Below are 14358 nucleotides of genomic sequence, written 5' to 3' on the forward strand. Positions count from 1 at the left end.
GGGATAGCTCAATCACCATCCACAATGACCATCATTTGCTACTACTGAAGTGTGCACAGTCACCGGAGTTCTTGAGCGTTACCTCTTTCAAAGCGACATACATGTGTTTCCGTGAGCAAAATCGACCCTTTTAGGACACTGCCGACGACAGGCCGCCAAACGACGAATCATGCCTGCTCCATCATCCCAATCGTCAATTTCGTCCTCTCCCAGCTTGAAACGCAAGCAGCCTACGATATCCAGCTTCTTCACGAAGAGACCCTCGCAATCACAGCAGTTGCCACCGGCCGAAGTGAACAGTTCACCCAGCCTCCCAACTTCGAAGACAGCAGAGCCTGAGAATACAGAGGAACCGGCGGAGGACGAACACGAGGAAGATGACGATGAGGTGGCACCCGCACCGAAGCGAGCGAAGGCCAATAGCTCCCAACCGGAACACCAACCACTACATCCGGAGGCGAAGGCCAAAGCAAAACCTGTCTCTCGCGCGGAGCAGGCTTCACAACCGGCAAGCAGCCAACTGTCGAAATTCGCTAGCTCTCCCGTCGTCCAGGCCGAAGAAGATGGAGGTGACGATGAGGAAGCAAAAGAGCGGCAACGAGAGCGCGAGAAATTACACCAGAGATTCGTCCGGAGGCTCGGCGGGGCAGATTGTCAGATTGGGATTGGGCGGAGGCAAATGAGCGAAGCAACGCCTCTTGAGGAGGGCGCAGAAGACGATGAGGAGGAAGCGCCGGCGCCGGCACCATCGAAGGGAAAAGCTGGGAAGAAAGGTGGGAGTAAACTTACGCCCATGGAGAGGCAAATCATCGACATTAAGAAGAAGCATATGGATACGATATTGCTTGTTGAGGTTGGGTACAAGTACAGGTTCTTTGGTGAGGATGCGAGGGTTGCTGCAAAGGAGCTTAGCATCGTTTGTATCCCTGGAAAGTTCAGATATGATGAGCGTATGTCTACGTCTGCAACTATACGCTGGTGGACTTGGTTGATACTGATGTCTTGCAGATCCTTCAGAAGCCCACCTAGACCGCTTTGCCTCAGCGAGTATACCTGTCCAACGACTGCATGTTCACGTAAAGCGCCTTGTCACTGCTGGACATAAAGTGGGAGTCGTGAGGCAGCTCGAGACCGCCGCGCTGAAAGCAGCCGGGGATAATCGTAACGCACCCTTTGTTCGGAAGTTGACGAACGTCTACACCAAAAGTACATACATCGATGATATGGAAGGCCTGGAGGGCTCTACAGCCGGGACATCTGGTACGTCAGCCACGGGCTATATCCTCTGCATAACCGAGACGAACGCTCGAGGATGGGGCAATGACGAGAAAGTACATGTGGGCATTGTCGCCGTGCAGCCGACCACGGGGGACATCGTCTATGACGAATTCGATGACGGCTTCATGCGCAGCGAGATCGAGACGAGATTGCTCCATATCGCACCATGTGAACTGCTTATAGTCGGCGAGCTATCAAAAGCAACAGAGAAGCTAGTACAACATCTCTCGGGTAGTAAGACAAATGTCTTTGGTGACGAAGTCCGGGTCGAGAGAGCACCAAAGGCTAAAACCGCCGCCGCAGAATCGCACAGTCACGTCTCAAGCTTTTACGCGGGCAATATGAAATCTGCGGATTCCCAGAATGATGAGGTTGCCAGTAACTTGCTCCAGAAGGTGCTGCAACTGCCGGATCAGGTCACTATTTGCCTGTCCTCTATGATCAAGCATATGACCGAGTATGGACTCGAACACGTCCTGCGATTGACCAAGTACTTTCAGCACTTCTCTTCACGCTCCCATATGCTTCTCAATGGAAACACCCTTACGAGTCTCGAAATCTACCAAAATCAAACCGATTATTCGGCAAAAGGTAGTCTATTTTGGACACTGGATCAAACACAGACACGTTTCGGACAAAGGATGCTTCGAAAATGGGTCGGACGGCCGTTGCTGGATAAACACCAGCTTGAGAATCGGGTAAATGCCGTTGAGGAGTTAAAGGATTCGCAGAACATTGTCATGGTAGAGCGGGTCAAAGCTCTTCTCGGGAAGATCAAGCACGACCTGGAGAAGGGCTTGATCCGCATTTACTACGGAAAGTGCTCTCGGCCAGAACTTCTCACCATCCTACAAACGATGCAGATGATTGCGCAAGAGTTCGCTGATGTCAAGGCACCGGCGGATACCGGGTTCTCGTCTCCGGCTATCAGTCAGGCTATTGTGTCACTGCCTACAATATTGCAGGATGTCGTGTCTTTCTTAAACAAGATCAACATGCACGCAGCTCGAAATGATGACAAATATGCCTTTTTCCGAGAAGAAGAAGAGACCGAAGAGATCAGCGAGCACAAGCTGGGCATTGGGGCTGTCGAGCATGAGCTGGAAGAGCATCGGCCCGTAGCCGGAGGAGCTATAGGCAAGAAGACGGTCACATATGCCTCTGTCGCGGGCATTGATTACCTGATCGAAGTTGAAAACAGCTCGCCGTCTATCAAAAAAGTGCCAGCGTCATGGATAAAGGTTAGCGGCACAAAGAAGGTGTCAAGGTTCCATACGCCAGAAGTGATCAAGTTGATTCGTCAAAGAGACCAACACAGAGAAGCACTTGCTGCAGCGTGTGATACAGCGTTCTTGGCCCTTCAGGCTGAGATAGCAGCCAACTATCAGACGCTTCGAGACTGTGTGCAGTCTTTGGCGACGTTAGATTGCCTGAACTCTCTAGCCACCATCGCCAGCCAACCGGGCTACGTCAAGCCTGAATACACGGAGCAGACGGGAATCCATGTCGATCAAGGGCGTCATCCGATGGTAGAGCAATTGTTGCTGGATAGCTATGTGCCGAACGATATCAACCTAGACAGCGACAAGACGCGCGCTCTGTTGGTAACGGGCCCTAACATGGGAGGTAAGTCCAGCTACGTGCGCCAGGTAGCGTTGATCGCAATCATGGGCCAGATTGGATCGTATGTCCCGGCACAGTCAGCGAAGCTAGGAATGCTAGATGCAGTCTTCACACGGATGGGCGCATTCGACAACATGCTCGCAGGCGAGTCTACGTTTATGGTTGAGCTCTCTGAGACGGCAGATATCTTGAAGCAGGCTACGCCGCGTTCGCTGGTGATTCTGGACGAACTCGGCAGAGGAACGTCAACCCATGATGGAGTTGCAATTGCGCAGGCTGTTCTCGACTACATGGTGCGGTCTATTCGCAGCCTTACCCTGTTCATTACGCACTACCAGCATCTCGCAGCCATGGTGCACTCATTTTCAGACAACGAGCTGCGGAACGTGCACATGCGGTTCAGCGAGTCGGACTCGGGTACTGGTACGGGCGAAGACATTACCTTCCTCTACGAGATTGGCGAAGGCGTCGCGCACCGTAGCTATGGGTTGAATGTTGCGCGGTTGGCCAATCTACCAGGGTCTTTACTCGAGATGGCCAAGCAGAAGAGTGCGGAATTGGAAGAGAAGATCCGCCGCCGCAGACTTGCAGGACTTGTCGCGACGGTTGGAGGGGTGATGGAGTCAGGAAACGAAAGCATGGTTGAGCGATTGATCAGCAGCATGCAAGAACTGTAATATTAGAAACATACATAGATAGCATATAGAACCAAATCACGTTCTGCAACGCAAATGCGCCAGTGGATGCCCAGTCTTGACTTGTCTTGCCCACTCGGAGTCATCGAGTCACCGCAGTGGATCCTGTCAGAGCCTCAGGCACCAACTTCCGGCCCCGCCGCCGACTCGAGTAATTCATTCAGGCTCCTCGCTGTATCCTGATCTTTTCGACTCTTCTCTCTCTTTCAATTGACCTGCGCTGTTTCGCTGCTGCTCATAGACTCTTCATACCAGGCCAATCGCCCAATTGAGCCCCTCTGACCCTCCTTGCGGCCCTCCTTGCCTCCGTCCGCTCGAAACAAATTTCTCAGAAATACCCCGCGCTCAATAAAAACCGCCGTTCACAATGGACCTCGTTAACTCGTGAGTCAATTGCTCTGCTGCAACATTTGATCTACTCGCAAGATGTATACTGACCACCTGCGCAGCCTAGAAGGCCGTCTTCTCTTCGCGGTTCCTAAGAGTTAGTTCCTTATCCCGGTTGCACCTCTTCGCGCCTGATTGAGTCATACCCTATCACGCAAAACGGCGACAAGCAAGAAAGCTAACCATCCTCTTTCAATCAGAGGGCCGCCTCCAACAAGCAACCCTCGACCTCCTCTCCGGCTGCGACATCCAGTTTCGCCGCGAAAACCGCCTCGACATCGCGCTGGTCAAGAACCTCCCTATCGCCCTGATCTTCCTCCCCGCCGCAGACATACCCACATTCATCGGCGAAGGCCGCGTCGACATCGGTATTACAGGGCGCGACCAGGTCGCCGAGCACGATGCACAGCTGCCCGACGACGGCAACGTCTCGGGCGTGCAGGAGATCCTGGACCTCGGCTTCGGTGGGTGTAAACTCCAAGTGCAGGTTCCGGAGAAGGGCGACGTGCAGACTGTGAAGGAGCTGATTGGGAAGAATGTCGTCACGAGTTTTACGGCGCTGAGCGAGCAGTTCTTTGCCAGGTTGGAGAAGGAGTTTGGGGCCGGTGAGCGCAAGACGAATATTAAGTATGTTGGTGGTAGTGTGGAGGCTGCTTGTGCGCTTGGTGTTGCGGATGGGATTGTTGATCTTGTTGGTATGCTTTTCCCCCCTCCCCCTCCTCTTTTGGGCTTTTCAGTGGGTGCTTGAAGTATCGAGCTAATTATCTTATTGTAGAATCCGGCGAGACAATGCGCGCAGCAGGCCTCAAGGCCATCGACACAGTCGTCGAGAGCACCGCCATCCTCGTCAAGAACCGCAACACCCAGAACCCTCTCGTCGACCTGATTACCTCCCGTATCCGCGGTGTCATCAGTATGTGCCAGCCCAGTCCATCTGACCTTCACCCTTTCACATTTACAGAAGCATATACTAATCATTGACATCTAGCCGCCCAAAAATTCGTCCTCTGCCAGTACAACATCCCCCGCGACAGCCTCTCAACAGCCAGCAGCATCACGCCCGGCAAGCGCGCGCCCACCATCACGGCCCTCGAAGAAGACGGCTGGGTCGCCGTTAGCTCGATGGTCGAGAAGAAGAAGGTTGCGACGGTCATGGACGAGCTGATTAAGGTTGGCGCGACGGATATCTTGGTGTTGTCTATTGCGAACTCGCGGACGGACTAGATAGATAAGATATGTTTCTTTGCTTTGCGTTGTATGACTTGATGTGCTTGTGCTTGTGCTTGTTGGACTGTGATTTTGTTCTGATTGGGGATTTGTGGTTGCATGGTTTTGGTTTCTTATAGAATTTTCTCTTCTTACCATTTTTCTTCTTCTTTTTTCCATTTCAGAATTCGATTCCTGCTCTTATTCCGTGTTATCTGTTTTCTAGAGTTGCTTTGCGGCTTTGGGCTTGTCTGGTTGGTCATCAGTATAGCATGGAGTAGGTAGATAGGTAATTCTTCTTACTCAGAAGGCCTAAGTACTGTCAAGGAAGGAGCCACACCACCCCGCCAAATCCTGTCTCTCCACCACCACCACCTGTGTCAACCACTACATCAGAATTAGACCAAGAGCGCAAACATCAACTTGCGCGGCAATTTAATCCCATCCCAACAATAGGTGAATCCTCATCGCTGAGGAGGCGCGTGGGTTGGGGCGCAAGGCTGCGCATTTGATGGAGGCTTTTGAGAGGGTGTTGAGTGGTAAGTTACACGGTACTGTCGGGTACTGGAGGCGCATGCCTATTTGCTACAGATTCTATGTCCAGGTATATAGTCGCTTCTTTTGACATCTGATGCACGAATATCGCTGTTTTGATCTACCTGCTTTGACCCACTGCTTGGACTAAGTTCTAGATTATGTATAAAGTTGTATTCTCAGATAAGACCATGAGTAGAATCATTGATTATACAATGTATGTATAGGTATAAGTATAAGTATAAGTATAGTATGTAGGTGTATATAAGAAACAGGGTATCAAAGGTAGGTAGTAGGTACCAAGTCGTACCAGTTAGTATCCAGACATCGTATTAGATCCGTCCGTTCATCCATCCATCCACCCACCCAACCACCCATCTATCCACGCATTCAAGCCAAACAATTCGAATCAGAACTCTCCAAAACAAACAGGACCGGAACCGAAAATCAAATTAGGTTAAGGGTTGAGCTAAGGCAGCGCCAACCCCTCAACCCCAACCCCCTCCCTACGCCCACGGACAATAGCCCTAAGACAAGTGCCTATACCCTCAAGGTCACCGAGCAGCCCAACATGCCCCCTCTCGCTCTTCACAAGGCCCTCCTTGATAACTCTATATCCCGTCGGTAACATCGCCGCGCTCGCCAGACACACTCCGTCACCAGCTGCAAAGGCAAGGTCATCGTATGCGTCTGCATTCTTGATCGCCTCTTTACTCGAGACTCGTGCGCCGTAGACGGTCGGAACGGATTTCGAGTAGAGGACTGCGAAGGGTGGGTACTTGTTGCTTTCCTGGTGGGATTCCAAATGCAGCGTCTCGTGTTTAAAGGATGAGATTTCTTTCAATGTCCTTGTAAGATACTCCCTCGCTGCAGCGGGGTGAATTGTAATCGGTTGCGTGGAGGGATGTGTCGACGAGGACCCCTTTGGATTCGTAGTGGGACCGGGGGCAGGAAGCATATCGTTTTTGGTGGGCTTGAATTTATCCTTTGCTGCTTGTGCGGCGTCGGCTGCTTTTTCGCCTGTTGTTGGTGTTGGTGTTGAGGAGGAGGGTGAGGTTGGGGGTTCATTTGTGTTGCTACTGGGTGTGCTTTCTGCGCCGGTCTTGGAATTAGGGACGGTAGATGGAATAGGAGATTGGTCTGTTGAAGAGGACGTATCGAAGTCTGTGCCAAGACCGGTACTGTCGTCCGTGGAGGAATTAGAGAGGATAGTTGAGAAGCGTTTTCTTAGCGGGAGGTTTGACGAAGAGCGCGATGCGGGCGGAACAGGTAATGGCGGGTTTATACATGGTGAAAGACGGAACTCGTCCCAGACTGCTGGGTCGAAGAAGTCGAGGCGGTATTCCTCCTTTGTGCGCTTGTCGATGAAACAGTGGCCCTTTTCGGGGAGGAGGGCGAAGCTCGTGCGGAATGTAAAGTTTACTTGGGCTGTTAGGACGCGCGAGGAGAGGAGGACGTCGTCGCCGTTGCGGAGGGGGCCGAGGATGTTTACGCAGTGCTGGGGGACACCTGCGTAGACGACGCCGGCGAAGAGCTCGGGGCGTTGGTTCACGGCGTGCCGGGCGATGAGGCCGCCGAGACTATGTGCTATCACCCATGCGCCTCGCTTGTACGCTGGGACGTCGGGGGCGTTGCAGGGGAGGCCCTCAAGGTGCTTGATAAGACGCTTCGAGAGGAGATGCGGGCTTAATCGCCAGTCGTAGCCGTAGTTATGGACGCGGAGGTCGCCGCGCACGGCATTATCGCATTTCTGCAGCCGCTTCAGGAGCCGTCGGCAGATGTCAACTGGCCCGACATGAGATAGGACCCCGTCAGGAATGATAGTCTCCTCCATGCGCTCTTCGTCCTCGTGCGTCAATCCAACTTCTAGATCGACCTTGCGCAGATTCAAGCCGACTTTCATCGGCACCCAGAGCTGGCGCTGGGGCGGCTTGGCGGAGCGTAAGATCGAACCTCGGTAGCCTCCCATGACAACTACATCACCAGTCAACTCGCCCATAACTTCATGAAGAACAGGGTAAGTCGCAGCGATGCTCTTCCGAGCCGTCGACCTCGTCGTAGACCGCGGCAAAGGCGTAACAGATGGATCCTCCGTATCAAGTGGCGAGTCCTCCGACCCCATCGTCTCGTCAGTTGCATTCTCAGCCCTGCGATGCGACGCATCTGACAGAAACTGCCTATACCCCCAGTCACTGCGCAGATCCTGCAGATGCAGAGTAGGCATACTCAGCAACCGACTGCTCGAATCCTGCAATGTATCCTTGATAGCCTTGAACCGGCTATTCGTTTGCTGGTGGATGTGCTCATACTGTGGTCGATGTTCCAGCGAAGACGCCGTCGACGAAGCCCGTAAGTAAAGCGACTGGTCCGACGAAGATCGGCGGAGCGTCGGGTTCGACCCGACAAAGGAGTGTTTCGCGCGGTTTTGCGCAGAGGGGGCCTGCAATGGCCTCAAGTCGCCTATGGGGTCCTCTGCGGGCGCTCCCGCAGCAGCAGCTGCCGCGCTGATAGCCGGCGAGTCCGGGTTCGAGTTCGAGTTGGAATTCGACACCGACGAAAGTTGCGGTGACCGAGACACTGCCGATCCCGATGCCGTGTTCTCCTCACCTAGATTAAGTCGCGACGACCAGCTGGGCGAGCGGTGTCGGGACACCGACATTGACAGGCTCCCTGTCCGGAGGTGCAGAGAGGGGAAAAACTTCTTCAGGCGACTGGTATGGCTATCGCCCGACCAAGCCCTAGGCCTTAGCGGCAGTGTACTCTTCAGCAGCGATCTCGTGAAGCTCGTGCGCGCGCCCGCACCGTGTCCGTCTTTCGATACAGCCGTTGCTGGTGTCTGCACTGGCGCCGTCGGAGTTGTCGGCGATGCCTTCGCCTTCCCCTCCCGCTTATCCGTATCCTTATCGGTATCCCTCCCCGTATCCTCGCCCATCGAATCCGGCTCCTCCGTTATTCCCGCCGTGAACAAGCCCTCGTCCTCAAAGAACCCTCCGTTGCGCTCCATGATACGAGTCTTCTCCTCCGCGGGCGTCGAGCGAGACTTGAGTCTGCTCTGGTCATACCCCATGCTCACACCAATCACATCGTCTGCCTCTTCTTCGTTGTCGACGCCGGTCGGGTGCGGGCGTGCGCCGGCGATGCCCAGGCCGAGACCCATGCCTGCATCTTGGTCGTTGTCGTGGTCTTCGCTGTCGGAGGCCGAGGGGGTCAAGTCCCCGTTGTGACTGGGCGTGTCGTTCGGGATTGTATGGCTGTGGCCGTGGCCATTCGTCTTAGGGGTCACGGTTTGTTTGCCATTGGGTTCAGCATTGGCGGTAAGACGGCCGCGGTCATTGGGTTCGGCAAGGGCAATCGGTTTCGAAGTCGCATTCGCATTGGCATCCGACTCCGCGTAAAGGTCGGGTAGATGTGATTGTGCGGCCGCAGGTGAGGAACACATGATCTGCTCGATATTGAGGCGACATCCCAATGCGATGCCAATACCAATGCCTGATCAACGCGATCCGATCCGATCCACAAAGATTTAAGGTGCTGAATGTACTTGATGGAGTCGTACAAGGTAGGACAAGAACGAACAAAAAGCGAAGAAAAGAAACGAAGGGGATAATAAAAGAAAGTAAAGATGACGATAGGAATAGTAAGAATAATAAGCCCGCGCACAGCCAACCAATGGCTTAGAAAGAATAACGAGGGAGACCCAAAACCAAAAGCGAATCCATGACTGCTCTTCTTCCTCGGAGCGGAGGCAAGAGAAAGATCAACGAATTGGATGGACACATGGAACAGCACAGAAAAAGAAAGGGTCCACTGCACAGCCTTCTTTTCGGGTCTACCGGATGCAGCTGCAGTGGCTGTTTGGCTGTTGCGGCCTGTCTACCCAATTAACCTCGGGCTGCCGCGTGCAGAATTTAGATTGTGGTGATAAGATCGGAAAAGGGTACCGCTAGACACGGCACAGAGAGCCATCTTGTTCTGTGGTGTTTTTGTTTTGTCGAGGTCAAGATCTTGTCCCCATTGACATTCACATGTGTTAGCCACTTTTCTGGTGCTTGGGCCAGAGCTCCGAGTCATGTGATGATGCTTATCGATAGTGCTGACGTCACTATGCAGCTGAACATCATTGCTCCCAGGCAGCTAGGCTACAACAAACTAAAGGTACGAGCACACGGGCGGCCCAATGAGCTTATTCTAGTTAGCTATTCCTCGGGGCTATTGCTATCCATAGCATAGGAAATTAAGAATGCCAAGGTTCATACAGTGGGTAGTTTATTTACAGTTGATTCTAGATAATAGCCCCTCGACCAATCAGGCCTGCTGAGTGAGACTCGTATTCGTTCAGGCGGCCAAGCCTCGTATAAACCGCTGCGGCTGAACACTTGTCGATCATGCTCGCGAGTGTACCTTGCCGGCCTCGCGCATCTCATTCATAAACCCGTCGTCGTCGCCAGCAGATGTCAGGATCCAGTAGTCGCCAGTCGCAGCGCTAGCAAGTCCGCCCCCAAAGCCAGCCACAGGCGCAGCAGGTGCGCTTCGACGCTCCTTGGGCTTAGCCCCCACATCGTGTGGTCCCCAGGCAAGAACATTCTTGACCGAAAGGCGGCTGTTATCGTCTGGCTTTGTGAAACCGAACAGCTGCGTCTGCAGGCAGCCGAGAATTGCGACAGCTGCACGGATCATGATGCGATCGCCTTCAAAGACCCAGCAATCCCAGACTCGGCTGAGGCGCTCGAGGTCGAGACCGTTGGTGAGCAGCGACCGGAATATGTTTTCAAAAATATCCTCATCGGACAGACGCAGAGTGTCATAGAGGTGAGTAGCGAGGCGCGGGAACTTGTAGCGCAGGGTTGCGGATGCCAAAGAGTACGTTCGGCCGACGGCCCCACGGTCCATGGTCATGAACGCAACGGGAAGCGGCCTATTAAGCGCATTCGCCATTGCGCAGAACGCGGATGAGGGGGTTGGGAATTGAAGCACCAGAAGTGCGGCAATGGTCTGCGGTCATTAGCATGTGATTCTGCTTCTGGGAAATAGGGGTACTAACGTGAAGACCACTCATGTATCCAACATCACTCCGATACATAGAGTACGCTTCCAGCACATCAATCAGCGTCTCGCGCAGAGGACCGCCTTCTTGGAAGAGGTTCAGCTCTGGGAACGCCTGCGAGGCATCAGATTGGATGGTCTCAAACCACTCCATCAGTCTCTTGTTGCTCTCGCCAGAGTCGCCTTCAGACTTGGCGCGTGCGTCTTTTGCGCGCTTGAGGGCTTTGTTGTATGATTCTTCAGAGAGAGCCAGCTCATTTCCAATGGCACGACTCCAGGTCGACCCTCGAATCCGGGAGGGTATGCCTCGCCACCACAGCTCGCGGGTGCGAGTCTCGCCAATGGCCTTGGTCCAGTTGGGATAAACATAATCGTCCCAGATCTGTTGAAGCGATTCGCGGGTGTTGTCGCGCTCGCATTTGGCGGAAGCCGCTCGTGCAGCTTTACGCTTTTCGGCTTCTCGAGACTGTTCCATCATCCTCTTATATTCCCTGAGATGCCGTTTCTCTTCCTTTTGATCCTTTGGGGGAAGCCAGCTGGGGCGGGTGCGGGTGAGTACCTTCTCCTTCTCTTTACTAATGGGCAAAGGGTCAATCATGATGTTTGACTTTTGCAGAGGCGGAAGCTCAATTGGGGTTTTGGAGTCACGCTTCGAGTCAGCGCTGGACCTCAGCGAGTCACCGCTCTGCAGACTATCACCACGCTTCCGGTCGTTCTCATCGGCGTGGAACTCCAGAGCTTGGGTAAGGTTCTTGGCCTCCTCTGACAGATCGGACATCATGCTGTTGTACGAGTAGAGGCGCGGGTTGCGAGGAGAGATCTGGCCGCGTTCGGGACCTGCCGAGCTGGATCGGACCATCTGTCGGTTCGCTCGCGATGTAGCGGGCGATCGATGGGCCGGGGCTGCGGCAACAGCGGCTTCAGAGACCGAATGGGATAACGGGAAAGGCCGAGGTCCAGGGCTTGCCCGGTTCGGACTGTGGTCTCGGGACGGAGCACGGTCATCAACCGGCCGTGGAGAGATGGGAATGTTCCACAAGCTGGCATCTTCCGGGAGCTCGTCGTCTGAATCGTGGTATTCCTCCTCCAACTCCTTTAATGACTTGCGATTGCGCTGCCAGGACGGTTTCCTGCTAAGGGTTTTCGTACTGGAAGGCGACGTAGAGAGGTTGTGCGTGGACGGAGAAAGAGTCTGAGAGGAAGGAGACGAGGCAATGCCTTGAGTAGGAGAAGGTCGAAGCGGCGAAACAGATCGATTGCGACGAGTCTTTGATTTCGGGCGTGGGGTCTGCAGGTCTCGCGTGGCAGTCATGAGCTTAGGGCCATGGCGTCCCTGTGCAGACGAGTAAGGGTTCCGCGGTGCAGTAGATATCAGGTCGCGTGTCGTCGCAGAAGGAGACTTTGCAATCATTCTAGCCGTCGATGACCGCGCGACACCAGGTGCCCGGCCATAAGGGACCGACGTCTCCATATACGGCACAGACTCATCCTCCAGCCCTATATCTTCGAAATTGCCAACATCGCCGAAAACACCGTCGGGGCTGGACATGCGCGAGGAGGAGCGGTAGGACGAGGACTTGGAGGACTTGGACCCGGAGAGCTCAGGAGGGGAGTTCGGAGCGGTTAATACGGTCGTCATGCCGAGTACCTCTCACTTCAAAACACCCCAATTCAAGGCAGACAGGGCGTATTAAGATAATTATAAGTATGTTATCTCGAAGTCAAGCGATGGATCGCGTCGTGGGGGCGAGAAAAAGTGCGAACCGGCAGCAGCAACAATATGAAACGAACGACTAGAGTCTAGCGGGGACAGGGACTCGAGGGGGCCAACGGCGCTGGTAGGTATTAATATTGCACGGAGAGGCCGAGGGCCATTAAGCACCAGTCAATAACCAGGACTGGTATCCAGGACAGCGGAAGAGGGCGCGTTATGTTGAAGGGTGAACAGGGGGTTTGTTCGGAGGTGAGCGTGAGGAAAGGGACGGGCAGGAGCGAGCGGGAGGAAAGGAGGGCGATAGTCTAGTAGTAGCAGTAGTAGTAGATGAAAGGAAAAGAAGAGTGAAAGAAAAGAAAGATCGACGCAAGCGAACGACGGTAGTTGAGTAGATAAGATGTCAATTTAGTAGTCAGAGCAGTAAGAGACGAAAAGAGCGAATGATTCCATCACCAAAGACAACGAAGAGACGAATTCGTTCCAAGATTGAGACTTGGAGAGAGAGACAGCGCGAGACTCAGCCGAACGCAGAGAGGGTCTAGTCTATCTGCCTGAGGCTGCAGCTGTCAGCCAATGACAGTGGCTAGCACACGCTCCAATCTGGTCCAGACACAACTTTCATTTGCTGCACTCGGCGATCGCCATCAAACCGGTTTAGTGTGAGGGAAAGGCAAGATTGAAGGAGCGGGCGGCGGTTCCAAGGCACGCCACTACATCCACTACACGTGCTGGTTAACGGTCAGGCTAGCTGTCTACAGACCTGACAGAATCATAATGGCAGTCAAAGTGGGAAGTAGTCCATGAGACCAAAGATCATTATTTCCATCTTGTTTGTTGACTGCACCACGAGACTGATATGGACCATCGCCACCCCCTTACAGAACCGGCCACTCTGCGCCCTGTCCACTCACAGCTCTTCCGTGGGAATGCCTGTCCATACCACATTTCTCTCATCTCGCGGTCGACCACGGATCGATCTGGATTATTATTAGTTGAAAGACGAGCAATAAATTGTCCTGCGATCGCGACGAACCAAGGTTCATCCCGCCCTTGTTCTCGACCCGGCCCCTTGGCTCCCTTCTTTAACACTGCTGCTCACTACTACAGATCTCTGCCAACTAGTAGCTGATAGCAAATAATCTACAGTTATTACTATGGACTATCGTACATTTGAACCCCTGCAAGGTTGACCGGTCAAAAGCGCCACCCGTCATATGTAAGATTTCCCCTCCGCACCGCTTGTGCCAGCAAAGCAATGTTGGCGCTCCCCAGGCCCTGCCGCGCATCCGCCATCATCCCGTCTAGCCAGCGCAGCACGCCCGCATACCGACTCTGTTTCCGCCCCAACACAAACTGAAACGCGGCACACCCCAGATATGACAATTGGGAATACGTGACCGCGCAAAGCCCACGTCTTCCCTTAATCAGCCGGTACCCTAGTTGCGTTGCATCATTGATCGTGCGAACCACTACCTCGGGCCGGGGTTGCGCTCGGTTTGGTAGAGATCTTGCATACTGGTGCATCTTCATTGCGGCATTGACGATGGCTTTGTAGATGTTCAAGAGCACAGCGGAGAGCGAGTTGTGAGCGGTGTCTAGATACATTGGTTGTAACGAGTTCTTGATCAATGCTAGAGCCTTTTTGTGGAAGGTTCGGCCTGGGGCTCGCGATGAATCGATGGTGAGGGAGTTGCTCAAGGCCAAAGCTGCTGATTCTGCATCTGCGCCGTCGAGTACTCGGTCGTAGTCTTTAAGGATTTCCAGTGTCCGCGTGTCAATGAGACAACCGCAGTATGGGAAGAGCTGTGTGTCGACGAGTCGTGGAATTTGCGCTCCGTCCACAGATGCTGCGAAATTGACTAGGCTCTTTGCTGGATT

The 14358-nt window shown here is 53.7% G+C and overlaps 3 protein-coding genes across 3 annotated transcripts; 1 reads left to right on the forward strand and 2 right to left on the reverse strand.

Moving 5' to 3' along the window:
• Positions 1 to 169: 169 nt before the first annotated feature.
• Positions 170 to 5207, forward strand: BDV14DRAFT_187906 (muts domain V-domain-containing protein; the record flags this gene model as incomplete). Its single annotated transcript, XM_073771004.1, has 7 exons — positions 170 to 292; positions 326 to 950; positions 1009 to 1934; positions 1965 to 3515; positions 4186 to 4678; positions 4759 to 4896; positions 4972 to 5207. The coding sequence occupies 7 exons, from the start codon at positions 170 to 172 to the stop codon at positions 5205 to 5207; spliced, it is 4092 nt and encodes a 1363-aa protein (XP_073631024.1).
• A 985-nt stretch (positions 5208 to 6192) lies between these two features.
• On the reverse strand, positions 6193 to 8880 carry BDV14DRAFT_187907 (uncharacterized protein; the record flags this gene model as incomplete). The annotated part of the gene is made up of 1 exon (XM_073771005.1): positions 6193 to 8880. One exon carries the CDS (start codon positions 8878 to 8880, stop codon positions 6193 to 6195), a length of 2688 nt encoding a protein of 895 aa, XP_073631025.1.
• An 852-nt stretch (positions 8881 to 9732) lies between these two features.
• BDV14DRAFT_168208 (putative TBC domain protein) lies at positions 9733 to 13022 on the reverse strand. Its single transcript, XM_073767810.1, has 2 exons — positions 10765 to 13022; positions 9733 to 10715 (listed from the first exon to the last, which is right to left on the reverse strand). Exons 1-2 carry the CDS (start codon positions 12403 to 12405, stop codon positions 10107 to 10109), a joined length of 2250 nt encoding a protein of 749 aa, XP_073631026.1. The 5' UTR covers positions 12406 to 13022; the 3' UTR covers positions 9733 to 10106.
• Between the last annotated feature and the right edge of the window lie 1336 nt (positions 13023 to 14358).

This window comes from Aspergillus stella-maris (genome assembly GCF_047715825.1).
Source record: "Aspergillus stella-maris strain CBS 113639 unplaced genomic scaffold BDV14scaffold_10, whole genome shotgun sequence".
NCBI lineage: Eukaryota > Fungi > Ascomycota > Eurotiomycetes > Eurotiales > Aspergillaceae > Aspergillus > Aspergillus stella-maris.

Coding starts and splice junctions, on each gene's coding strand:
- BDV14DRAFT_168208 (XM_073767810.1), bottom strand. CDS start 12,405: ATGACGACCGTATTAACCGCTCCGAACTCCCCTCCTGAGCTCTCCGGG. Junction 10,716..10,764: donor GATACATGAGTGGTCTTCAC/GTTAGTACCCCT, acceptor TAATGACCGCAG/ACCATTGCCGCACTTCTGGT.